Source organism: Corvus hawaiiensis, chromosome 7 (assembly GCF_020740725.1).
Source record: "Corvus hawaiiensis isolate bCorHaw1 chromosome 7, bCorHaw1.pri.cur, whole genome shotgun sequence".
NCBI classification, from domain to species: Eukaryota; Metazoa; Chordata; class Aves; order Passeriformes; family Corvidae; genus Corvus; species Corvus hawaiiensis.
In genome coordinates, this window is record NC_063219.1 from 25194077 (window position 1) to 25219863 (window position 25787).

The following is a 25787-nucleotide window of genomic DNA, read 5'->3' on the forward strand; positions in this document are numbered from 1 at the left end:
GCCCCGCCCACCCAGGATGACGTCACAAACAGCCCCGCCCCGCGGCGGGGGCGGGAGGGGGAGGGGACGGGAGGGTTGTGGGGGGGCGGTTGTCCCCTAAATGTGGTGGGACCGAGATACAGGGGTGGGCTGGGGGGTGCTCGTGGTATGGGCATCACTGCCAGCTGGGCCGAGGCAGGGATATGGGGTGCGCTTGGAGTATGGAAGTCCCCTAAAGTGTGAGGTGCCCCCTCGGTCATGGAGTACTCCCAGTGTATGGAGGTCCCCGAAACAGTGGGGTGGCTTTAGGATTATGAGGACACTCCAGGAAGTAGCAGGTGCGCCCCAGCGTACGGGGGTCTGTGTAAGAATTGGTGCTCCAGGGATATGGGGGTGCTTACAGGGGAAAATGGTGTCTTGCAAAATGGGTAATTTCAGAGCTACAGGGCCCCAAAAATGTGAGGTGATACAGGGCGTGGGAATATCCTAGGGGGCCTGTAATGGTGCCCTGGAGCTGGGGGTTGCCCAAAACCGGGCAGGTGTTCCCAGAGAATAGGAGTGTCCTTGTGTCTGTGGTGATACCCACGGGATATGATGGTGGCACTTGCCAGGTGCCCCCAGGGAAGAAAGGTGCCCTGAAAACGTAGGGTACCCGTACGATGGACAAGCACAGAAAGCTGTGAGGATGGGGGTGCTCGAAGGGTTTGTGAGAATCCCAGCAGAAAGGGGATGCATGGGGAATGCCCTCACGTGCAGGTTTCCCCTAAAGGCAATAGGGGTACTCAGAGCCACGGCATTCGCTAAGTCTGTGGGGCTGGCACAGGGGCACGGCTCTCTCTGATAACATGGCACAGCCAGGGCAGGAGGGACATGGGACTCTACTCTGGGGGGGTGCCCCACAGCAACCCCCAACAGAGGGCAAGCCAGCCTTGAAGTCTCCCTGTGCATCCCCCAAATGCTGACACCACCCTTGCTCTATCAGTGGGGAAACTGAGGCACAGAGCCTTGCATTGCCATCACCCACTAGCCACGGCCTCAAAGAGCTTCTGCTCTCCTGGGGGGACTGCAGCACACAGGGGTGCCTTGAAGGGGATCCCCGCATCCACTGAGGGCCTGGGGACAAAATGGAGACCCCTAACTGGAGACTCCTGGGGTGCATCACTGCAGGGATGACAATGAACCCCTGGGTGCACCCCCGGTGCAGGGCGGCCTGGACATCCTGAGACAGGAGCCTGACAGGGGGCTGTGGGCTCCCCTTGGCCTGGGAAAGGCATCTGGGGGGACCAGGGAAGGGTCCCTTTGGCTGCCACTTCCGCTTCATGCTGGAGAAGATTTTGCAACGTTTCCTGCCCGGGCAGTATAAATTGGGCGGTGGAGGAAAGGGGTACTGGAAGGCGGCACGGCAGCAGGCGCAGGTGAGGGATCCTCCAGCTGCTGAGACCCCTGGGTCTGGTGCTGCCCTGCATCCCACCACACTTCGTACTGGAGCCCTTTGGGGGTGACATCTGGATTTAAACCTGTGCTTGTGTGCTTCCCAGTGAGAAACAGCTTGGGATCGGGAGAAGACCCCAGATTTCAGGGGACGGCAAGAGCAGCAAGCAGTGAGTCCATGGGTTGCTCCACTGGAGATTGTGGCTTTCCTTGGGCTTTGACAGCCCCACAGCACCCATCTGAGCCCCTTCACATGCGGAGCAGGCTGGGGACTTGGGTGGGCTGCTCCAGCTGCCCAAGAGGCTGCTTGGTGCGAAGTTAGAGGGAGGTGGTGGGTTGGAGCGCCCAGGGCTGTGCTGAGGGTTCATCTGGGTTGCAAACTGTCTGTAGTCCCCAGGGACATCAGCCTTGGGTGCTGCGGGGAAAAAGTGCCTGCTCCCCTTTCCTTGCACAGTGATGAGCTGGGAGGATGCTTCCCCATGGCATGTCCCTCTTTCCTCCCCACTGGGAGCCCCAGGGCCACCCCATTGTCCCCCAGCCCCGCCAGGGTCAGGAGGGGAAATGGAGTGTTGCTTGTTCCCCCATCTGGGCCAGCTGTGGGGTATTTGTGTGTGCTATACCCGGGGAATACCCGTTTCTGGAGGAACCACCAGAATTTTGGAGTGGGGAGGCAGAAAGAAGCAGCCAGAAATAGATGGAGGGGAAGCACTGGCATCAGTCTCTGCCCCGTGCCCATGGCAGCCCCACTTGGGAGGACATTCCCCCATGAGCACTGGCAGCATCCCTGGCTGCAGTCCTCTGGGATGCTGATGCCTCAGCATCCCAGCATCACCACCCTGGGATCACCATCCCAGGATTACCATCCCCGGATCACTGCAAGAGAGGGTACAGCAGAGCCAGGAGGGATTCTTCTGGGCAGTGGCACCAGCCCAGCTGTGGCAGGGAATTCACATCAGGCAAAAGGGGAAAGTTGGTCCCAGGGACGGTTTGTGTTCAAACAGGGCCAGTTTGGGGCTGGGGACCCCACAGCACTGGAGGGACTCAGCACCCCAAGCAGTCCCAAGCCCTGGCATCTCCAAGCCCTGGAGGGGCTGGGGGCTCAGAAGTGGGGCAGAGGGGTGAAACTAGAGTGAAACAAGAGTCCAGATCCATTCTGGGAGAAGGCTGAAAGCCAGTAGTCTGGGGAGGCAGAAACAGAGCAATCTCACCATCTCCTCTGTGTGAGGAGACAGGAAAAGCGACTGCCACCTGTGATTTCCCCGTTGAGGCCGAGCACGGGGGGACACAGCAGTGCCCAGCTGAGCAACAGGAAAACCAGAGATGTAATATTTCCAAAGCTGCCTGCAAAGTGTGACATGTCTTTCCGTCCGGGGCTTGAAACCACTCCTGCAGGAGCAAGACCAGGAGGGGGAAGAAGGGCACAGAAAGAGCTTCAGACCTTCTTGAGTGCTGCCTGCCCCAGGCACCGTGACTGCATCCTTGTGGCTGACTGAGGTGGCACGAGGAGCAGCTCCAGCAGCAATGCTTGAGGGGGTGGAGAAGCTGGAGAGATACAGTGGTACTTGAAGACCTCTGGAGGTGCCTGAGGGGCTCTGAGATGCCCAAAGAGCTGAGAGGCTTTTGAAGGACCCACAGTAAGCAGGGGAGCCTAGGGTTTCTGGAGGAGCCAGGTGTCTCCTGGAGGGATGTGATGCTACATTGATGGGGAAGCCCCTTGACCTGAGAAGAGGTGATCAGTCTATGGGGGAACCCCTTCTTCCACAGGAGTCAGGAAAGGGACAGGACTGGGGTGAAATGGAGGAGATTGAGGCATTCAGGGGGTGTTTTACAAGGGGGCATATGAGGAACAGTGTCTACCTGCAGCACTGACCATCACCTGGCACAGTGTGGATGCAGTGGAGTGATGAAGGACAGCTGCCCACGGGCTGGGAGGGGACCTGGAGGGCAATGGAAATGCCAGAGGACTCAGAGATGCTGTTACCCCTGGTCCACAACACTCTGGCACTCCACATCATGCCATTTTGTGCTCCACAGGCAAAATGGAGCCCTTATCCTTCAGTGGGGATTTCTCCAACATCTTCTCCTTTTACAACTACACCTATGACTACAGCACAGCCATGCCTGACACTGCTATCTCATCCTCTCCATGCCGGCCTGAAAACTCTGTCCTCAACAAGTACCTGGTGGTGGTGATCTACTGCGTCGTCTTCATCCTCAGTGTGGTGGGGAACGGGCTGGTGGTGCTGGTGGTGACCTCCATCCACACCAGCCGCTCCGTCACCGATGTCTACCTGCTCAACCTGGCTGTGGCAGACCTGCTCTTCGCTTTCAGCCTGCCGCTCTGGGCTGCCTACCGAGCCCACGAGTGGGTCTTTGGCACTGTGATGTGCAAAGCCATCTCCGTGCTGCAGGAAGCCAACTTCTACAGCGGCATCCTTCTGCTGGCCTGCATTAGCGTGGACCGCTACCTGGCCATCGTCTATGCCACACGGGCTGCCACTGAGAAGAGGCACTGGGTGAAGTTTGTCTGCTTGGGCATCTGGGTCTTCTCCGTGCTGCTCTCCCTGCCCGTGCTGCTCTTCCGTGAGGCTTTCCGCTCACCCAACAATGGCACCGTGTGCTACGAGCGCATCAGTGGCGAGGACACGGCCAAGTGGCGGGTGGTGCTGCGGATCCTGCCGCAGACCTTCGGCTTTGCCTTGCCCCTCCTGGTGATGCTCTTCTGCTACGGTGTCACCATCCACACCCTCCTGCAGACCAAGAATGCTCAGAAGCAGCGGGCCATGAAGGTCATCTTCGCTGTGGTGCTGGTCTTCCTCATCTGCTGGCTGCCCTATAACATCACGCTGGTGAGCGACACCCTCATGAGGACGCGGGCCATTGCCGAGACCTGTGAGAGGAGGAACCGCATCGACACAGCCCTCTCTGTCACGCAGGTCCTGGGCTTTGCCCACAGCTGCATCAACCCCATCATCTACGCCTTCATCGGTCAAAAGTTTCGCAACAGCTTCCTCAAGATCCTGGCACAGCGTGGGCTGATCAGCAAGGATGCTGTTGCCCGCTACGGCCGCACCTCCTATGCCTCCACCTCCGGCAATACATCCACCACCCTCTGAGCCCTTCTGGGACCCAGCCCTTGTGGCTTCCAGCAGGTCCCAGCACCCCACACACCTCAGCATCCTCATCCAACCCCCTGGAATGTGGGTGGTGATGCCATGGGGATGGGCAGGGCCACCACTGGATGCTGGACCCCAACTGGAAGGGGGCTTGGTGGCAAGGTGGTCGGACCCCATTGCCAGGGGAGTGATGTCAAGTGTGCACCCTCCCCTCACTTTGGGACAAAGCCTGTGACCCTGGAGATTCTGTGAGCCTGCTGTGGGAATGGTGTTTTTACCCAGTGACCGTCCAGCAATAAAGGAGTTGGTGGGTTGGTCACCCATGTCTGGCTCCTCTTTGCCATGGGAAAGGAGATGGCAGGACAGGGCCAGGGCACATCTCTGAGGACAGTGCCAAAACGGTGGTGCCAGCTGAGCCTGTCAGAGTGTGGGTAACCCTGCTTCCAGGACAGGGTTCGACATCCTGTGCATCCCCAAATGGGACCCAAGCCCAGGTTTTGCTTCGTACAGCTCCCCAGACAGGTCCTGGCACTTCCCTGGTACAGAGGTCTCCATGTGGAGTCTATCCCACCTGGGAACAAAGTCATTCCCTTCCCAACCCCAATCTCAGCCCCCGCAGAGCAAATCACTGAAAGATCCCTGAGCAGCCCCTCACACCGAGCCAGCCTTGTGACCCCTGCCTGAAGGGTGCCAGCACCCCAGGCATCCCTGCTCCCCCCAACCATGGTGTCATGACATTGTTGTGCAAAGGGCTGGGAACCTGTCCCTTACACAACCGGGATGTTTCCGCCCTGGCTTGGGCAACTGGGGCTGACACTTGACTGGGGTTGAGGAGCTGAAGAAAGGACTGTGACCCTGCTGGGGACTCTCCTGTCACTCTGTGTGCCAGGCCTCAGGATGCCTGCCCTGGCACTCCTAAGCATCTCTCCACTGCGGTCCCATACTGCTCATCCACTGACCTTGATCCAGATTCCTAGGGGTCCATAACCATGGGGGCATCAGTGGGTGTCACCCACATGCTGGCTCGTGGGTGAGTATGGGAGTCGCCTAGCACCCAGGTGGGAAGCCTGGGGACTCGGGGCAGAGCAGGGTCGGTAGGGGTGCTGAGCAAGGACAGCCCATCCCCTTTGCATCTGAGAAACCTCTTGCCCAAGTGGTTCCTTGCAGCATGGTAGGAAGCCAGGGCTGTTGGCCAAGAGCTGTCTACCCTCCCCCCCGTGGAATGGTGCAGGCAATGGCTCCTCCTGGCTGCAGCTGGAACACCCTTTTTTGGGGATGGTTTCCCCCCAGGAGGACTTGAACACCCCCACACCAGCATTCCCCCACCCTACACGCAATCTGGGTGTCAATCTGGCAGTGACCGATAGATGACACGGAAGCCACAGGGATAGCAGAAATGAGTAGTTTTCCTCTTTGTGGACCAGCCGCAAGAAAGACACATCTCAAACCCAAAATGTTGGGCAGCAGGACCTGCATGCAGGCCTCGGACACCTGGGTCCCCAGTAAGTCCAAGAGGAGGCAGCCAGGGCAGGAGGTGTCCCAGACATGGTGCCAGTGCTGCTGTCCCCACTCATGTAGCCTGCGGGTGCCTTTGCTGGTAGCAAATCAGGCAGCAGCGGCCGTGCTTGCCCATGTCCATGGAGCACGTGTGGCACACCTTTTGCTGGCACAGCCTGCTGAGGAAGCAGGAGGTGAGAGCTGAGCCATCCCTGCGCTGTGCCAGTGCCACCCCCCCTTCCCCCCATAGCCCACCTGCAGTTGTACCGCCGGGAGAGCAGGCGGAAATCCTTGTGGCAGCGGGCACACAACCCTGGGTCGCGGGGCACCGGCCTGGGCACCGGAGTGTCAATGCCCTCTGTCTTCTGCCACAGGGCATCCTTCTCCCTGCGGGAGGGGAGGGGTCAGCCCTGGATTTGCCTGGGCTCTGGTGCCCTCCTCTGGGCAAAGGGGTTTGGGTCCCCTTGCCCTTGTGTGGAGTCCCCGGGGCTCTCACCGCAGCAGCTCCAGCAGCCGCTCCTTCATGTCGCGGATGAGCTCCTGCTGCCGTGCCTGCTCGGCGCCGCGCGTGGCCTCCCGCTCCAGGGCCTCCCGCTGCGCCCGCTGCAGCGCCGATGCCCAGCGCTCACCGTCCTGCCGGGCCCTGGCGCGGGGCAGTGGCGACATGGTCCCCCTGTCTCCCACACGGTCGTCTCTCCATCCCTCCATGCATGCGGATAAACCTCCCGCCGCTGGATCCTCCCTCGCAACCTCCCTCCCTCCCTCCCTTCTTTTCTCTGCTGTTGCCCATCCATCCTCAAGCTCTCTCCCCGTCCTCACAGCCACCTTGCCATCTGCCACCCATCCGTTTCCCCACTGTTCATCCATCCTTCTCCACGCCCGTACCTCTGGTCTTCTGCCCACCCACCCATGCATCTAATCACCCCAGATTCATCCCTCTGTCTCTCCATCCAGCATCCCATCTCCATCCATTCATCCTAAAGTGATCCCTCCTTCCCTCCCTCTATCTACTAATGCCAAATCACTCCATCCCTCTGCCCACCTACCCCTCCACCTACCTATCAGTCCCAAATTGACCTCTCCCTCCAGACCTCCTCCCTCAAATCCTTCCCTCTCTCCCCCTGCCAATCCCCAGCGGCTGTTCGGCTGTGTCCAAGCAGGACATCATTGGGGGTCCCAGGGAAAACCATGTGGCAGGTGGACATAGGCGGTCCCACTGTGGGGTGATGAGTGGTGGAAGTAGGGGTCCCCGCCCAACCTGCTGAGCTCCTCTTGCAGCTGTGCCATCTCCTGTCGCTGGGCCTGGAGCTGCTGCCGGCTCTGCCAGGTCTCCTCCTGTGCTGTGGCAGCCAGGCTGGCCAAGCGCTGGGGGAGAGTGGGGGGTCAGTCCTGGACCCCAAACCCCCAGCCCACCATGGGATCCCCTTGGACTTGCCCATACCATGGCCATGCTGGTGACTGTGCTGGGCCCCCCCTCTGCCTTGGGGTCTGGTGGGGACTCCTGGGGACCACGGGCGAGCTCCAGTGCCTGTTGCAGCACCTTCTCCACGGCAGCCACCTCATCTGAAGCACGAGCATCCTCCAGCATGTTCGTCCGTCCTGCTGCCACCAGTGCTGCCTGGCATTCCTGCAGGCGCGAGGTCAGTGCCGCCACCTCTGCCAGCACCCTGGCCAGCTGGGTACCCCGCTCCTCTGCCACCTCTTGCCAGCCCCGTGCCTCCTCCTCTGCCTGTGCCAGTGTCCCTCGGTCCCCTGCTGCCACCGCTGCCTCCAGAGCCCGCTCCAGGAAGGTGTTGGTTTCCCGCAGTGCTTCAGCCTCGCGTGCCCACAGCTGGGCCCGCCGGGCACTGCTCTCCTCCCGCTGCTGGTGCCGCAGTTCAGCCCGTGCCAGCCGTGCTGCCAGCGCCTGTGCAGCTGCCTCACGCTGACCCAGCTCGGCCCTCAGCTGGGACACCAGTGCCTCTGTCCCACCCGGCTGCCGGGGCACCAGTGACCGGGAGCCCAGCATGCACCTTGTGCCAGTGGGCAGTGGGGACATGCCAGGCTCTCCAGCACCATCAGGCTGCGGTGCTTTGCCAGTGCCATGGGCATCCTCCAGTTCCTCTACATCCGCATCCTTCATCTCCTTCTCATCCTCCTCTAACTCTTCATCCTTCTCTTCCAAATCCTCCTCCATGTCCTTCTTCACGTCCACTTCCACATCCTCCACCTTCACCTCCTCTATATCCTCACTGTCATCCTTCTCCACCTCCTCTTCAGCCTCCTCTTCCATGTCCTTCTTCACCTCCACATCTTCCACATCCCCCTCTATATCTTCCATCTCCACACTCCCCACCTGCAGGGCAGCCAGAGTGGGTGGGCATGGGTGGGCTGGTGCCCCATGGGGTGCCACAGTGGGATGGGCAATGCCATCGGACCGTCCATGTGCCACAGTGCCGGTACTGTCTGTCTGCAAGGCTGTCTTTGCTGGGCTGCTCCTGATCACCGGGCTGGGCCGTACCAGTGTCCTAGAGGGGACACAGGGCTCAGGACTACCAGGGCACCCCCAAGGTGAATAGGGCATCATCACCCTCCATTTGGACTCCCTGGGCACAGCCAGCCTTTAGGGATTTAGGGGGCAGCAGGGCAGAGGATCAGGGATGTTGGTGACACCAGCCTGAGCACCCACAGAACAGGTGGCACCCATCAACCCAAGTCTGTGTGCTTGTGGCAGTGTGTGCACACGAGCATGTGAGCAGCAGAACAGGTGAGTGTGCTGGAACAGCTGCATCCACGAGTGCCCCCCACAAGTGTGCCCGGGGGAACGGTGTGCAAGCAGGTGTCCCTGTGTGTCAGATGTCACAGTGTCATGGTGTTGTAGCAGGGATATACTTGGCAGAGGACGGCTCTGTGTGTGTGTACATGTGCATGTGGCATGTTTGCAGGCACAGGCACAGTGTGCCAGTGACTGTGCCCTCCTGGGGCTACAGATGGAGAGCTGGCACATCTGCGGTGCCGTGTGGGGTCTAGGGCAGTGGGGCAATGCCCACATGCTTCTCTGCAATGCTAAGCCCCAGGTGGCTCTGATGCCCCTGACATCCCCAGTGCTGCCAACGCCCCTGGTGCCCCCAGTGTCCCCAGGCTCACTCAGAGAACATGGGCCAGGCGGTGTCCAGGTCATCCCTGTGCAGGGCCAGGTGGAAGGTGACACAGTCCAGCTCATAGAGGCTGCCCAGGATCTCTGCCCGCCATTTGGGGCTCAGGAAGGGGCTGCGGGCGTAGTACCACTCGCTGCAACCACAAAACAAGCTCATGCATCCCTCCATGCCCTGAACAGGCACACATGCCTGAAGCACCTCTGCTGACTGGGTGCTACAGTGCGCTGCCCACCCTGGCCCCATCCCCCACCACCATGAGCATCCCCTCACTGTGCCCCTGCTCTCTCACCAGAGGCTCTCAGGGTCGAGGAGGCAGAGCTGCAGGGACTCTGCCAGCTGCCGGTGCACCAGGCAGTACCGCAGAAAGGCTCGGCCTCTGCCCACAGGGGTCTTCAGCTGCAGGGGAGAGGGGGCTGTCAATCCCTCTCACTCCCCCCCCCCCACACCTCCCCCCCAGCCCATGCAGGGGGAAAGAGGGTCCCCAGGGCTAGGGCTGGGGTGCAGTGGGGATCCCAGAGGGGAGAAAACCATTTATAGCACCAGTGGGCAAATCCTTGGTGCCCAAGTGAGTGTGTGCCTGTGCACAAGCGCATGTGCACCCACAAGCAAGCAAAAGCCCCTGTGTGTGCACAAGTCCCTGGGTATCCCACCAGCCCATGCCCACCTTGTCCAGGGAGGTGACAAAGTGAATGCCTTCATGCTCCTGCCGGCACCGTGCTAGGCCCTGGCACAAGAAGTCCCAATAGTCCTTGCGCTGCCCAAAGAAGCTCCTCTTCTCCTTGAGGTCAAACTGGCAGAGGTACAAGCTTGGATTTTCTTTTTTGGGAGTGTCCCCTGCCCCCCCCCTACCCAGCCTGTCCCCTGTGGGGCTGGAATCCAGCCAGCTCCCCCAGCAGGGTTGTTCTGGGTGTCCCTGGCTGTCCTCTCTTCACTGCTTCCATGCCTCAATTTCCCTTTTGCAGCACATGTAATTACACTTGTGGGCAAGGGAGAGCCTGGTCCGGGTGGCTGCGGATGCCCAGGGCCAGACAACGCTGGGTGGGGTTATTCCACTCCCAGAATGGTTAACACAGGGTCCCCTCTTCTCTCAGCTGTGCCTAAGAGGAAACTGAGGCAGGGAGCAGCAGGGACCAAAGAGCAGCAGTACCTGGAGGAGGAACTCTAGCTGGGCACAGAGGCTGTGCAGCTCCCGGCTCCCGTCTGTCACCGGCAGCTTCTGCTCCTGGTAGCTGCGGTTCAGCTCGGCCACGGTCTCTGTGGGAGGGCAGGGCTGGGCTGGCATGGCACCTTCTCCCATCCTACCCCTCTCCCCACTGCCTCACAACTCCTGGCCTCGGGGATTTCTGATGGTGGGTAAAATCATAGAATCATAGAATCTAAGTTGGAAAAGACCTCCAAGATCGAGTCCAGTCATTAACCCAGCACTTCTAACTCCACCATGTGTGTAGCCAAATGCTACATCTACACGTCTTTTAAATACCTCCATGGGTGGGTGACTCTACTGCTTCCCTGGGTAGCCTGTTCCAATGCTTGATAAACATTTCCATGAAGAAATTTTTCCTAATATCCAATCTAAACCTCTCCTGGAACAATTTGAGGCCATTTCCTCTTGTCCTAACCCTTGTAACTGGGGAGAAGAGACTGACTCCCTCCTGGCTATAACTTCATTTCAGGTAGTTGTAGAGAGTGATAAGATTCCCCCTGAGCCTCCTTTTCTTCAAAGAGAAAGAGGAACTTGCCCTGGGATGAAGGAGGAGAGCAGGGGGAACAAGGAGCACAGCCGCCTCCTGGGCACTGGTAGTTCCCAGGGGCTGGGAGTGAGGATGGGAGCAGGCAGCAGTGGCAGAGTTGGCACGGGGATTCTCTGGAGCGGTGCTGGCAGTGACACCCCCCACTGCCCATGACTTGGGTGCAAGGAGAGATGTGCCATGCAGGGAACACGCTGGCAGGGGACTGGTTGGCACACTTACTCTGCAGGTCCTTGACGACACGGTTGAGCTCCCCTTCCCCTGCCATGGCTGTTCACAGGGATCTGCAGAGGCAGGGGCAGTGATGAGAGGTTCTAGGCAGACACTCCCCTGGCACCCAAAAACCCTCTGTCCCAGAGAGAGGGTCTCCCCCCCCCCCCCCCCAGCTCTACCCCAGAGCTGCCTGCTGTTAAGGTGAGAGGAGGTAGGTTTAGGCAGCCCCTTACCCTGCCCATGTCCCCCCACTACATGGGCCAGAGCACACGGGGTGGACAAAGGTGTCCCATCCTGCACCCCCTTAGTTGTCCATGTGCCCTGCCCCTAAATATCCTCAGCCTTTGCTCCCATTCCTTGGGGAGTTCCTGAGGCTAACCCCACCCTATCCCTAGTGTGTCCCTGTCCTTATCCCTGTCCCTGTTCGCCAGGATTCAGGATGTGGGTTTGGCGCAGAGGAAGTGCTGCTTTTGCTTCTGCTCTCGCTTCCCTCACTCACATCACGAACAATGCATGGACTCCTGGGTGGTTGAGCAAGGGGGCACACCACCCCTGACATGCAGCCCCCTAAACTGAGCTCCCTAGGCAGAACCCTCTGGCACAGCATGACGCCTGCGTGGCTGGCACGGGGTTTGGGCGAGTTGTGGGCATGAGGTGGGGGGCCACACTGCAGCGGAGTGATTTTGGGGTGGGTGGCAGGTTGGGGACAGGGTGAGGGAAATAGCCCACGGAGGTGGCAGGTCTGTGACTTGTCACTGCAGGTGGTGTCTGGCTGGTGTGGGGGAGCACACGTGTGTGTGTGGGGGTGTGCCTGGCAGGGTGCGCGTGCACTCACAGGAGTGGGTGCACAAGTGCGCCCAAACGTGCCCAAGTGTGTGAGTGCCCTGTGCCCTCTACCACGGCAGAGTGGGAGAGAAGGACGCAGGTCCCGGGCTGCCTGTGTTCCCATTCCAATGCCCTTGAGAGACCTTGGATGAGCTATCTTTGTGTCTGCCCATCCTACTTGTACCTCAGTTTCCCCTGGGAAGAGAAGCCCCTTACCTGTATCCAGGAGCTGTGGGGTGCCCCGAGGCGGTTGCTGAGTGCTGGGGGTATGCTGGCATGTCCCCGTGCCCACGCTGTGCCTGCCTGCTTCTCCTTTTGTACCTTGGGCAGGAGGAAGTGTGGGAGGTTGGTGGGGCTGCAGAAGCCACAGCCTGCCCAGCCCACATCACATCAGGCACTGCAGCTTAGCCCCCAGCACCTGGCTCCCTGTTTTGGGGTGTGCCAGTTCTGGGGAAAGAGTCAGCAAGGCTGGTCCCCCTATGCAGCTTTTGCAGGGGCAGAGGAAGGACAGTGTCAGGCACCCTGATGCTCTCCCACAGGAATGGAAATTCAGAACTCTTTGAAGAACCTGCCTGCAGTTTTTGTGGAGGGGGTCCAGGACCTATACTCAGCTAGAAGCAGCCAGCAGCAGCCCCTAGCACAGAGGCCATCTCCATGCAAAACAGCCCCTGGGCACTGAGACCCCTGAAGGAGCTGCAGCCCCCCCAGCAAAGACCACAACCCTCCCCAGGCATCTGGCCTCCACATGGGGGCTATACCCAGAGCCAGTGTGTAAACTCTTTCCAGAGCATTCTGGACAAGGCTCCCTCTTGTTAGGGAGCCCCCAGCCCAGCAGTGCCCCTCACCCACTGTGCCTGGACCCCTGTACTTTGTCATCCCTGTCCTGTGGGCTCCTTCTGGACTGGGGACTGAAAAACTCCTGTGGGGGGATGTCAGAGCTGATGCCAGCCCATCCCACCAGTCCAGGCAGGGGGACCCACTGCCATCCCGCTCCCCACCACCACCTTGATGGATGGCCACAGCAATGCCCATGTCCTATCCTCTGCCATGCCCCTTCTTGTAGCACATGCTGCCCCTACCTGAGCCACCTGGGTGTCCTGGGGTGCACCCGTGTCCCCTTGGCCAGGCCTCGCTCGGCACCAAAGTGAAAGTAGGAAGTGATGCTGAGTGGGAGCCTGGGCCTCCCAGCACCCTCCTGGCTCCCGGGTGGGTGTTGGCCTTTGGGGTGCAGCTGGGGAGCATAGAGGAGCCAGCGGCAGTACTCGGGGTGACCCCAGCCTCCTCAGCATCCCATTGCTCTGCACCACCCCGCAGTGTGTGGCACCGTGGGCATGGGGCACAGCACCCCGTATCGGACAGGGATGTGGGCAGGGTGTTGGGTGGTGGTGGAGCATCAGCCCGCTGGGCTGGGGTTGTGTGTTGGTGTGTGTGTGCATGCGTGTGCAGGCGTGCGTGACTGCACGTGTGTGCAGGCTGTGCGAGCACGGCTGCGTGTGTGGGTGCAAGCTGTACACGTGTGGCTGCTGTGGGTGTGAGGCTGAGAGGGCACCGTGTGTGCCCTTCATTGCACCCGCCCCTGTGCCCCGTGCAGGCACTGCGCGGGCGAGACCCCAACACCTGCAGGGGGACATGCCCCTGCCCGCCGTGCCACTGCGACAGCCTGGCAGCAGGGTCCCCCGTCCCTGCCCCAGCCAAGGGCCAGGGCGGGGGTGCCGGGGGCTGGGGGGGCACAGAAGGCTCTCACCCATCCTTGGCGTGGGTGCAATTCAATTAACGAGGCCTGGCCCTGGTTCAGCACAGCCAATAAAGCTAATGGCCCCGCACAGGCCTGGCGCTGCCCGCCGGGGGGGGGGGGGGGGGGAGCCGGGGGCCATCTGCTAATTAAATGGGGGTGGGGGACCATGGAGCCAGCGGTGATGTCACCTCCCTGAGGCTCACTGGCCCCCTCTGCCCGCCAGCCCTCTGCTCCCCCAAGGGTGCCAGATAGGGCTGTGGGGGACAGCCGCGAAGGGTGGGGGACCACCCAAACTCCCTGCACCCCACCCTGATACTGCTGCTGTTAGGGGCCTTCCCAAGGCAAATGCAATTAGTGCCCATGCCTGGCATGGCCGCTGCCCACGCTTGGCACCAGCAGCTGCCCCGTGGGGATGGGTCCTTGCCCGGCATCATGGCAGCATCCGGGTGTGCTGCTGCCTGCTCCTCTTGGCACTGCCCCGATGGGTGCGTGGGGGATGTGTGGTGCCCAGGGGGGTGCACCCTGTTACTCTGTTCCCCTGCCCTGTGCAAGCCCCGTGGCGAGGTGTAGGTACCCGGGGCCGTTTGGAGCTGTCCTGCAGTGAGAGGTTCCGCACGGTAATTCTGTGCCCACAGCACGGTGCATCAGCCAGGCTTTGGGGAGGGGACCCCACTGGAAGGGGGCTGGGTGAGGAGTCCTTGATTGTGTCCTCAGGCTCCTGAGCAGAGGCTCGGTGGGGTACAAGGAGGACTGGCAGAGGGGGAGGGAAGTCCCCCCCGGCCGTGTGTACGCACTGCCATTTAGGGCTAGGGGTGGGCAGGGCGTACTGTAAGGAAACTGAGGCAGGGTTGGGGCGAGGGTCGCGGATTGAGCTGCGATCGCACCCACGGTGTGCGACCTCCTTCACCCCCAAAACTGAGGGCGCTGGAGCGGGGGGACCCTGTTAAGGTCTGACATCCACCCCAGGGGATGCCGTGCCCGGAGGGCAGGCGGGTGAGCGCCGGAGGTGCCAAGCCCCGAGCCCCGTGTGCGGGAGGAGGAGAAGGAGGAGGAGGAGGAGAAGGAGGAGGGGGAGGAGGGGGAGCGTGTCGGAGCTGGCTCCCACCCAAGCACTGCAGGACAGGGGCGGGCACGGTGCTCCCTGCCTGGCTGCCAGCGCGCAGGCGACGCTGGGGGACCGGCGGGGGGGACGGGGCCCGGTGGGACCGCAGCCCCCCAGCTCATCATTGTCGCACGGCCCCGTGCCCACGGCCGGGCACTTCGGGGGCACTGCCCGGTCACCGGAGCTTGTTGCGGCCGGCCCCGGCGGAGGGACACGGCTGGGTTCGGCCGCCCCTCCGAACGTGCCCTGGGGCAGGGGTCGGCCCCTGCACCCTCCCCCCGCCGGGTGAGCCCCGGGCAGGGGCACCATGACCCGGCTGAGCTGGTGCTTTGCCACCTTGGTTGGCTGGGGGAAGTCCTTGGTGTCCTGTCTCCTGCCCCTCCGCGCCCGCCGCCGCCGGGAGGTAAGCGGGCATCGCCGGGCACGGCGTTAGGGTTAGGGGCTGCGGGGGACACGGAGCTGGGGGAGGCTCCGGGGGTGCGGCGAGTGGGGATATGGGCTGCCCCTGGCCCTGCCTGCTCCGGGCATCTGGGGGTTAAACCCTTCATATGCATGCCAGGGTGCAGGGCATGTCCTTTGTCCCTCTGTTTGCCCCCCGACAGCGTCTCACTGTGACCCTCTCTTCCCACACCCGAGGACCCCTGCAGTGCCTGACTGGAGAGGATCTGCTGTAGAGCCTTTCATTCTAAGGGATCTGCTGAGATCCCTGTGTCCTTACAGAGAGACCGTAGAGGCAGGGGGTGTCTCTGTGTCCTTATAGAACCCACAATGGGAGTGCTGTACCCTGCATGAGGGGACCCCAGTGCCCATAAAACACCCCCCACGAGAAATCCCTGTGCCCGTAAAGTGGCCAGTGTGGGGCATCCCTGTACCTGTAAGCACCTGGCACTGGGGAACACCATGCCCATGAGGTACTCAGTGTGCGCTCCCCATGCCCAGGAAACTGCCCAACATGAGGGACCCCTGTGGGGTCACCCTGTGTAGGGCACCTCTGTGTCCATCAACACCTGGCATGTTTGGGATCTACGTGCCAAAGGATTGCCCCACAGGGCATCTCTGTGCCCATGCAGCACCTGATGTGGGGACTTACTCTTCTCCGCCACCCATGCTGCAGAAACTGAGGCAGGGAGGGGGGGAAGCTGTTGAAGGGTGCTGGACTCCCACTGCGCCACCCTCACTTGGTTCCTCAGCCTTTGGGAAGCTGCCCCGTGCCTGGCATGATGGCATGGGACACTCCAGCTGCACCATGCCAGAAAAGCAGGTGCCAAAGCCACTGCCGGGCAGTGCCTGAGCAAGTCACTGCAGGCTGGTGACAGTTCAGTATATGCCAGGACAGGGACACAGCCTGGAGGAAGGAGAGGCCTCTGACTGCTTGGGGACCTCAGCGTGTGCCGGGGACACAGGATTGTGAGCTGACGGGAGTACTGGGGGGCGGTCAGGGCTGTGGGTGGGTGGGTGGCACTGGTGAGATGTGGGTTGGTGATTGTGCAGTCCCATGTCCACCACTGTCCGTGTGTTTCTGATGTGGGTGTGAGAACAGGGACTCGTGGAGGGCTGTAATACACATGTGTACTTGTGCATGTGTGTTCATGGGCATGCAGATGGGGCTGAGGTGAGAGTGAACAGCAGCTCACATGGATGTGGGTCCACAGGAGATCTCTGGGGAGCTGCCACGGGATGCGTGTCCCCTAACACATGCCTGTGTGCTGGGGGTAGTAGCAGTAGGGCTTTGACGTTGGTGTGAGCTGTAAGAGGGGGGGTCTCCCAGTCCTTCCCGTGCCGACAGGCAACCACACACATGGGGACCCACCCCCCATGTGTGACATGGGCTGTGTGTGTGGTGTACATGGGTGTGTCCTGGAATGTACACAGGGGGGATGTGTGTGATGTGTGCGTGTGCCCTGTGCACCCAAGAGCAGCGTGGGGACAGCTCTGCTGGAAGTGTGTGTGGGGGCCTTGGGGATGTGGTGACCCCAGGACACGGAGTCCTGCCAAGGCTGGCCCTGCACTGGGAGGACATGCCCAGACCAGTAGTACCCATGGCGGGGGTCCCTGTGCTAAGTGACCCCGTATGTGTCCCCCTGCTGAGAAAACGAGCCTTAAATGATGCTGATGGGCTGTGTCCCTGCAGCCACCGTGTCCCTGTCGCATGACCCTTGTCCCTGCCCTTCTGAGGAGCCTGGGATTGTCACGGCAGTGAATGGGAGCAGGTGATTTATGGGGGGGTGTGGATACCTCTCTCCACTGGGGCTTTCATTTGTGGGCAGTAACGAGGTTGATTAATGAGGGCTGTAAAGATGGGGGGGGGGGGGGGGGGGTGGACAGGAATGGCTCTTTGCTTGTTTGGTGCTGTGAGCAGGATCAGTCCCCCCAGTCTCCCTCTGTCCCTGGATCTCGTTGGCATGGAGGGGTGGGAAGTGCTGTCCCCTTGTCCCGTGTCCCAGCTGGCACATCCCCACAGGGGTACCACTACTCTGGGCTGGGTGGGCACAGCATAGTGATGAGGTGGAGGGCAACGAGACAGGGATATTTTGGGGAGGGGATGCTGCATTTTGGGGGGAGTCAGACGCAACCCTGGTCTCTGGGGAGGGCAGCCCCCCCCCGTCCCACCCTGCCCTTCCTTTCTGGGCTGGCGGTTTTATGCAGAGTACAGATGGGAATCTGAGGCATGGGGAGGGGGGCATTACAGTGCCCACGTCCTCTCCATGCCCAGGTTTCCATGCCAGCCGTGCCTCGTCCTGTCGGTGTGTCCTTCCCCCTGGCACGTCCCGCACCCTGACTCACACCCTCATGGTCACGGCCAGCTGAGCACAAGTTTCCAGGCTGGAGCTGGAGTCAGCACTGGTGGAGAGAGGGGGAACCGTGTGCCACCCGGCCAAGGCCCCCAGGAGGGGCTGGAGCACCCCCCTGCCAAATCCATCCCCGTCAAGGCCGCAGGCTGCCAAGCCGCTCTCCGTCCCGCCTGGAGGTTGTCCCCCCTCGCTGAGGCCCCCCAGCTCCGCGCATGGATGTCCGCTGATCCCTCCCCGTCTCCCATCCCGGGACCACCCAGGGGACTCGGCTGGGGATGGGGGGGGTGCATCCCGCTGCAGGACCCGCTGGAGGCCGGAGGAGGGATGAGGGTGACGTGGGTGGCGGGTGTCCCCCGGTCAGCAGAGGAAATGGATCCCAAATGTGTGTGAGTGGGGAGGAGGGGGCCTGGGACACGCACAGCCCCACTCCGGGCCCCACAGTCCCGCAGCCCCTCTGCTGGCGTTGGTGGGGGGTGTCCCAGACGCCTCCGGGCCAACTCGATTGGGGCGCTGCGGGGTTGGGGGCCCGGTTTGCCGCTCCCCTTCTCCCCCCGGTCGGAGGGGCGGCGAGGGGCCGGGGCGGGGCGGGCGGGCGGAGCGAGGGGCCGGGGGGCTCGGCCGGCCGGGGCCGCGCCGCGGGCAGCATGACCGGGCTGTGCGTCTCCTGCCTGCTCTGGGTACGGCCCGCACCGGGGGGCACCGGGGGGAGCAGGACAGCAGCGCGGCGGGGTCCCGGCGCCGGGGTCGCGGTGCGGGGCTGGTCCCGGGAGCGGGCGGTGGATGGGACTGGATGCGAGCGGAGCGGGACGGAGCGGGGGCGTTTGCACCGGGACGGGCTGACTGGGAGCAGGGGGGAACGGGCGGGGCTGGACCGCTACCAGAACCGGCTCTGGGGGAACCCGGACAGAGCGGAGACCGGCAGAGACGGCCGGACATCAGGGTGGGGCTTGGGGGGACAGGACCGCGAGCGGGGCCGGGAGGCGCCCCGGGGACTGTGGGGAGCGGAGCGGGACCCAGCCCGAGAGAAAAGTGACGGTGGGCAGCGGGCTGGGGGGTGCACGAAGAGGGGACCGGGCTGGGATGCGGGGCAGGGACACTGGGCTGTGGGAAGGGTTGTGGGGTTGGGGAGGGTGGGAGGCTGATCCCCCACGACGCCCAGCCTGCGTCACTGGCCGGGGGCTCTACCATTCCCTGGGGCAGAGGCTCTGCTACTCCACTGAAGGAAACTCGGGAAACTGGGGGGATCCAGTGAGCTGTGGGGGTTTGGGACTCTGCATCCTCCCCAGTCACCAAGCTGCGTCCCGGGGCCCAGCGGGTTGCAAAACTCTGGGTGGACCTGAGCCTACAAGACTGCACCGCGGTGTCCCGGTGCCCTCCAGCCACCCTGGCTTTGCAGCCTCAGGGGAACTGGGTGTCACAGGTTCCCCCCCCCACCACTGCACTCTCTGCAGTGCTGGGCAATGAACCCAGGTCTCCCAGCTCTTGATTAATTTGGCATCTCTGTCTGGTGCCTCTTCCAGCCCAGGACACCTGGGTCCCCTTCCAGCCTCCTTGGGTGTGCATGTTGGGGGGCCCATGGCTAGGGCTGCCTTTATGCCTTTGCACCCCTGCTCCTGCACCGTGTGGGTGCTGGTCCCTGGAGGTGGGTACCCATGGGTGGGTGTCCAGGTGACATACCCAAGAAGCCCTCCAGCCCACAGGGCAGGGAGGCTAACCGGGATCCTGCCAGTATGGAGCTGGGACTGGGTTGTTTTGTGGGATGGGCTGGTTCCCTGGCTGGCAGAGTGGCACTGGGTGGGCATAGTGCCCTTCAGCAGCAGGGGGCTGGGGGGTATAAAGCTGGGTGCTGGGTTGGTCCCCCTCTGGCACGGTGATGGTGTTGGCAACGAGACAAGCAGAAGGGACTCTGGGGGGGTGGGAATCAAAGGACCAGCTCTTTCACTAGTGAGGATAATTGCTGTTAATGAAGCCATGGAGGCCGGGGCAGGGTGGGGGATGCGTGCATGGGAGATGCGTCGGCATCCCTGGGCATCCCAAGGGGTCCCTGGGAGTGGGGGGCAAGGCCTCTTCCCGGGGCACTCTGCAGCACTGATGCTGCTTTGCATATGCAAAGGAGCTCATGGCATCATTAGGTCTCGCTGTCACCCAGCAACTGCAGCGTGGGAGCCCCTGTCCTGGGGGAACTTTTCCCACGGCTGCTGGGTGGGTGATGACACGCCTGAGCACACACACACATGTGAGTGTATGTGTGTGCATGTGTACACACCCACTCGGGAGAGTGGCACCAGCTCTGGGGGCTGCCAAGGGACCACCCACGAGTGGCCCTGTGGGGGCAGGTGCTTGCACGCACATGAACAAACCTGTGTGAGTGTGTGCACGATGGCACATGGACCTGCATATGGGAACAGTGTGGCCGTGCCTCTGCTGCTGCTGCGGCTGGCGGGGACATGCACGCCTGTACCCTCACAGTCCCGGGGGTGTTTGCACACACGCTGGCATGCAGTGCACACGCATGGCCCATCTCCCGTCTGTGTGTGCACTGGGGAAACTGAGGCAGAGAGTTTTGTGGAGAGGTACCCAGCACCCTAACGCTTCAGCACCATCCCTTTTGGCTCTGGTGCAGTGGGCTGGAGGAGAGCGGGGCGCCAAGGCAAGGGGGGGCCTCCGGGCCTCTGCTTAATCTCATTAGTCTTGGCATGAAAAGGTGGATTTACAGGGGCTCACGTCTTCATCTGGCAGCGGGTGGGTGGGCAGGGCTGGCGTGCTGCCAGGGGTTGCCCCCCCGAAAACAGTCAACTGGGGGTTCGGGAGGGGCACTGGCTGCCTGCAACTGTGCCAAGACTCCTCTCTGTCCTCAACTCCCATATATGAACACACACACACATGCTTGCACATGTTTGGATCCATCCAGCACTCAGTCACACTTGTGGCATCAGCTTCCCCTTGCTGTAGGCTGTGCCAGACAGGGTGGGCACAGCTGCTCATGCTCAGGGGGCTCTGTGCCCCCTTTACACCCCTCCAAGAGACACCTCAGCACACGCTGCCTGGCGTGTACCCCAAAACACAGCATGACAATGAGACACCCCCAGCATGGGCACCCTTCGGGCAGCACCCGCACGTACCTGGGTGCGCACACAGGTTTTTGTGCACGTATCTGTGTACTCACACACACAAATACATCCCGGCATGGGATGCATGTTTATCCATGCACATTCACACGTGCTGACGTGCACACGGGTTTGCACACACATAAGTGCATTCAAGCATCTTCACTCCCTGTGTGTGCGGATGTACACAGTTGTGCCCACACACACGTGCTCACAGGGACGCTTGTGCACGGCACGTGTTCACAGGGACACATGGAGATGTACCGACATGCAGGGAGGCATGAGTGTGCGCACGTCTGTGCATGCACACACACCTCTGCACACACCCCATGTGCTCACCTGCATCCATGCGCACACCTGTGCGCACACATTTATGCACGTACATACATCTGCACACACACACTGCACACACACACACAGAGTACACGGGCAGCCACCGCCAGGGGGCGGCAGAGACTATTTAAAGGGGTCGAGGCAGTGCCTTCCCCCCATCCTTCCCCGTACCCCCTATCTCCTACCCCATAGCCCCCTATCCCCTACCCCATACCCCCCTATCCCCTGCCCTACACCCTGTATCTTGTAGCCTGTACCCTGTACCTCGGCTGCAGGTGGCACAGCCGCAGCTGAAGGGATGTGGGAGGCATAGGTGGAGGATGAACCACCACCCAGGGGAAACGGGCAGGTCAGGGCTGAGTGTCTGGGTCCTGGTGCGTCCTTGTTCCCGCTGATGAAGCTCTGTGTTCCTCCCAGCCCCAGGACCTGGAGGCTCCTCCGGCACACACCTTCAAGATGACGAGCTTCAAGAAGGTGAAGGCATGCGGGATCTGCCGACAGGCCATCACGCGCCAGGGCAGCACCTGCAGAGGTAAGCTGGGGCCGTGGGCACGTGTGTGCATGGGGACATGCCAGGGAGGTCAGGACATCGGGGATATGTGTGTATGCCCACATGCACGAGGATATGAAGGTGGGAACATGTGCCTGTGCCAATCTGTGCACACACATGTGCCTGTGTGTTAGAGGGAGAACTGTGGTTGTGAGAGAGTATGTGCAGTGCCTTTGTGGGTGGGAAGGTGGCTGGGAGGCGAGGGTGGCCCATGGAGGCACTTTGGTGTCGCACATGTAGGTGGCTGTGTGTCAGCTTCATGCATGTGCAGTGGGTGTGCAGTGGCCACCATGTGCGTGCACATGGGTGCGGGTCTGTGCACATGCGTGGGTGCTCATCCCCTGAGCTGTGCTTGCTGCCCATGGCACCCAGTGGGTCACAGGTGGGGCTGCGAGCCCTCGCATGTGTGTGGTGTTGCTGAGCCCCGTGCAAGGGGCGGACAGAGGAAACGGGAACAATGAGGCTTCCTGTGCTGCAGGAAACAGGCCCAAGGGGAGCAGCGACTGGGGTGCGGCCGTGGCCTGGGCCGTGCTGCGTGGGATCCTTGTGTCCCCTGGGGATGGGACACGTGTCTTTGCAGGGCTGCCCAGGCAGCGTAGTGGTGCCCTGTGTAAGTGTGTGTCCCCAGCAGTGGCAAACACGCCTGCACTGCCCATGTGCACGTGGCATCCATGGGGGCACGGGTGGAAGTGTGCAACAGCAGTGCACTGGAAGGAGGGAAGGAGGGCACTGGCAGCATCCCTGTAGTGCTCTCATCCATTCCAGTGTCCATGCGAGGCCTTGTGAGACCTGTCCATGCCTCTCTTCATGCTGTTCACCCTGGGCACTGGGGCTTGCACACGTGCACACTCGCTGGCATGTTGGCACAGTGTGTGCCCCAGAGCCACATTTTGTGCGCCTGCTGCTGTGCCCTGCTGGTTCCACCTGGAATGTGTGCGCAGCGGTGCAAGGTGTGGGTGTCCCTGCGCATGTGTGCACGTCCCGGCAGCCAGGGCCCAGTGCCAAGGTGCTCTGTGCCTGCAGTGCCCCCTTCCTGCCCTCACGTGGGGTGCCTGCAGACTGCCCCCAGCACTGCTCCCCCTCCTGCCTCCACTAACCCTCTCTCCCCTCTCTCTCCCACAGGCTGCAAGCTCTCCTGCCACACCAAGTGCCAGGCCAAGGTAAGGCCAGTGCCCTGAGGTGTGCCCAATCCTGCCTGGGGGCACTGGAGATTCAGAGGGGGAGTGCCATGGCCCATGCCAGCTGACCCCACTGGATGGGCACCCAGATGGGCTGGTGGCACTGGGCTGGTCATGGTGGCACTGGTGTCACTGCTGGGTGAGGCTGACAGTGCCATCCTGCTGCCTGGTCCCTGACAGCACGTGCCTGTCTGTGTATGAGGCTGGGTTTTGGGGTGCAGCCCTTCTCAGAGAGGACCAGCAGGCATCTGTTCTCCAGTACCTGGAGCGAGGTGCCCTTTGCCAGGGTGAGTGCTGCCGCACGTGGGTGCCATGCGCCTTAGCCGAGCGCTGCCAGCTGCACGCACACAGGCTGAGCACCTCTGCTGATACCCAGCCGGGGGCGGATCTTGCTGGCAGGAGACAGTGGAGCTGAGGATGCCCGGTGGTGTCTGCCGATCCAGCTGCTGCTCTGGCAGAGGGGGACCCTACAGCAACCCAGGTTCTCCGAGGAGCTGGAGGTGGGCACGGTGCCCACCACTGCACTGCCGGGGCAGGGGAGGCTTTGTGTTCTCAATCCCTGGGGAGGCGTGTGTGCCAGCTGTCTCTGGGGCTGGCATCCTGGGCGGGAAGAGGCTGGCATGCCCCAGGCAGACAGCGTAGGCTGGGACATGCCTGTTCCCGTGCCCATGCCTGTGCCCAGCTGGGCAGGGAGGAGAGGAAAGGGGGGGTGCTGTGCCGGGGGCCGGGCACACGTTGGGCTTTGCAGGGTGCCACGGTATGGGTGGTGGTGCAGGGCAGGCACTGGCAGCAGCCCTGGCACTGAGTCCTGGCTGGGCTTTTGGGGGAAGTGGGGGCTGTGGGGTATCCTGGGCCTTGAGTGGGCCAAGCAAAGGTGGCTGGGAGGCTTAGTGGATCTGTGCCAGCCCCAGGACCCTGTGTCAACTCTGGGCCACCCCAGGACCCCGTGTCACCCCGGGAAGCCTGTGCCAAAGATGCCAGGAAGGCTGAGGCCAGAGAAGGTGGCCTTGCCGGGGAGAGCTGAGAGGGGCGTGCGGTGAGGGGATGCCCGCGGTACGGCAGGCGGTGGCAGGGAGCATCTGCCAGTGGTTTCCAGGCAGGAGGGAGTGTCAGGAAGCATGTGGGTCTGGCTGTGAACCCGGTGGGGATTCTCCGATGTCTGATAGGGGGTTGTACACCAAGAGGGGGTTCATACCAGGGTCCCAGCATCTGGATAGACTGTGCGCAGGGGCAGCCTGTGGCTCGCTCTCGCGGCCGACTGCATTTCATTAGCCTCCATCACCCTTCCCACGCTCGCTGGAAGCTGGAGCCCCCTCGGTGGAGCCAGCTAGCCGAGGGGTGTGCTGCTGGGGGGGAGCGTGCATGGGGCCAGGGCCAGGGGCCTTCCGCGGAGCTCCTTTGGGCCAGCGCCCAGGGAGGGGCTCCTCCGGTCGGGCAAATGGCCAGCTGACTCACACACCGGCTTGTTATTGTGGGGTCTCCGGGGAGGGTGCGTGTGGGGAGGGGGCTTGGCATGGAGCAAAAATGGCCTCTTGTATACCTGAAGTCCCTCATGTTTAACCCCTGCACCTCCAGGATACTTTGGAGAGGGAAGAAGGACTCACCCCCAAAGTGCTGGCAGCTGCACCCCGCAATGCTTCCTCTTCCTGCCCTGGATATGCTGCCAAGGTCCTGGTGTCCCCTGGCTCTGGTGTCTTCTGGCCCTGGAGTCTGCCCCACCATGCTGTTGGCAGTGTCTTCTCCTTGGTCCTCATATTCACCCCCCTGGGACTTCCTCCACCTCCTTGTTCTGCCCCCCAGCATGGCCAGCTCCCAGCCTGCTGCATCCTGGCCCAGCCAGGGGAAAGCCCCCACTTAAAAACCTCAAATGGACTGGGTATAGGGGAGGGGGGAGAGATGGGGTTGTGGGTGGGGTGTAAAGAGTTTACTGCTAGTAATCAGTGTGGGGTGCTGGGGGGTACCATAGGTGTGATGGGGATATGGGGAGGGGGGCACTGGAGTGTATGTGGGGAATACCTGGGAGCTTTTGGGGTGCTGGTGAGCGCCACCTCCATGAGAAGGCAGTGAGCAGGCAGAGGTGTACGAGGGAGGGCAGGACCTGTGCCCTGACGGTGACCTGCACCCCTCAAGTTTCCATCCTGCCTGAAAGACGGCGGGGGAGCAGTGGTGGAACCCACTGCCCTGTGGTGCCAGTGATGCTGGTGGGATGCCCAGTGCCTGTGAGTGGCTGTGGAGTGGCCAGGGCAGCTGCACACACATCAGCAGGGAAGAACAACAGTGTTCCCATGCCCATGTAAGGCCCTTCTTGCGCCCTGCGCCTCCACTCAGGGATTTTTCCTTGCTTAGCAAACCTCCCTCCCTCTCTCCAAGAGGGATGGTTGGATGGATGGACACTGGTATGTATGTGACACACACAGCCTATCTCCTCCCTCCTTCCCTGCACCAAAACTGCCTGCCCAAAGCTGTGGGGGTGTATCTTCCTTTGGAAAGTGGGGAAACTGAGTCACAGAGCCCTGCCTGGGGCCAGCAGGAGGCGGGGAACGTGGTGTGGGGTGCAGTACTTCTGTGTCTGCATTCAGGCGTGGGTGAGCCTGTGTGTTGGCACGTGCCAGTAGTGGCACAGCCAGGATCTGGTGGTGACATTGGTCTCCTGACCGAAGATGCTCCGAGCAGTGGGGCCACGCAGGCATGTCCCAAATCAAGGGATATCCTGGTAGTGTCCCTGTCCCCCGGGATGCCTTCACTCTGACTGTGGCTGGATCTTGCCATGATGCTGGTTGGAGAGGCTGAGAAAAGATGGGGGATGATGCTGTTTCCTGTAGTGAGAGCTGGCCCTGTGATGGATGGTTTGGCTGGGGGACAGGGAGCGCTGTGGTGTTTGGCTGCCGAATCAGCTGGCGATTGCTGGTGCTTGGTTCTGGGAAATGGCGCCTGTGCCAGCCCCTGGGCCTGGCAAGGCTCCAGCCTGCCCTGCTCGCCCCTGCCACACAGGGGCCCACTGGTGCTGGGGGAGTGGGGGTGCTGGGCTGTGCCAAGAGGGGAAA

At 61.9% G+C, this 25787-nt stretch overlaps 3 protein-coding genes across 16 annotated transcripts in view; 2 read left to right on the plus strand and 1 right to left on the minus strand.

Moving 5' to 3' along the window:
• The first annotated feature begins 155 nt into the window (after nucleotides 1-155).
• LOC125328248 (C-X-C chemokine receptor type 2-like) lies at nucleotides 156-4825 on the plus strand. 2 transcript variants are annotated; one of them, XM_048308552.1, is made up of 3 exons: nucleotides 156-1394; nucleotides 1518-1580; nucleotides 3445-4825. In XM_048308552.1, the coding sequence occupies exon 3, from the start codon at nucleotides 3450-3452 to the stop codon at nucleotides 4524-4526; it is 1077 nt and encodes a 358-aa protein (XP_048164509.1). In that variant the 5' UTR covers nucleotides 156-1394; nucleotides 1518-1580; nucleotides 3445-3449; the 3' UTR covers nucleotides 4527-4825. The 2 variants fall into 2 exon arrangements, with proteins under 2 accessions (XP_048164509.1, XP_048164508.1); XM_048308551.1 differs by having other exon boundaries at nucleotides 156-1580.
• Nucleotides 4826-5914: 1089 nt separating this feature from the next.
• Nucleotides 5915-13097, minus strand: RUFY4 (RUN and FYVE domain containing 4). 3 transcript variants are annotated; one of them, XM_048310363.1, is made up of 12 exons: nucleotides 13026-13097; nucleotides 12163-12267; nucleotides 11131-11192; nucleotides 10308-10414; nucleotides 9825-9950; nucleotides 9450-9556; nucleotides 9150-9293; nucleotides 7465-8530; nucleotides 7282-7388; nucleotides 6520-6666; nucleotides 6279-6410; nucleotides 5915-6199 (listed from the first exon to the last, which is right to left on the minus strand). In XM_048310363.1, exons 3-12 carry the CDS (start codon nucleotides 11174-11176, stop codon nucleotides 6097-6099), a joined length of 2085 nt encoding a protein of 694 aa, XP_048166320.1. In that variant the 5' UTR covers nucleotides 11177-11192; nucleotides 12163-12267; nucleotides 13026-13097; the 3' UTR covers nucleotides 5915-6096. The 3 variants fall into 3 exon arrangements, with proteins under 3 accessions (XP_048166320.1, XP_048166319.1, XP_048166321.1); XM_048310362.1 differs by having other exon boundaries at nucleotides 5915-6202; XM_048310364.1 differs by lacking the exons at nucleotides 9450-9556; nucleotides 10308-10414; nucleotides 11131-11192; nucleotides 12163-12267; nucleotides 13026-13097 and having other exon boundaries at nucleotides 5915-6202; nucleotides 9825-9944.
• A 4803-nt stretch (nucleotides 13098-17900) lies between these two features.
• Nucleotides 17901-25787, plus strand: part of TNS1 (tensin 1) — a 66341-nt gene continuing 58454 nt past the window's right edge. For 3 of the 11 annotated variants that reach the window (XM_048308761.1, XM_048308762.1, XM_048308763.1), the window contains exons 1-3: nucleotides 17901-17961; nucleotides 21433-21547; nucleotides 22688-22725. In XM_048308761.1, coding sequence (XP_048164718.1) covers nucleotides 17956-17961; nucleotides 21433-21547; nucleotides 22688-22725 — 159 coding nt within the window. In that variant the 5' untranslated portion in view covers nucleotides 17901-17955. Of the gene's footprint in view, nucleotides 17962-18192; nucleotides 18253-21432; nucleotides 21548-22687; nucleotides 22726-25787 lie in introns of those variants that run through there. The other 8 variants (XM_048308764.1, XM_048308766.1, XM_048308768.1 and 5 more) reach the window with 5 other exon arrangements.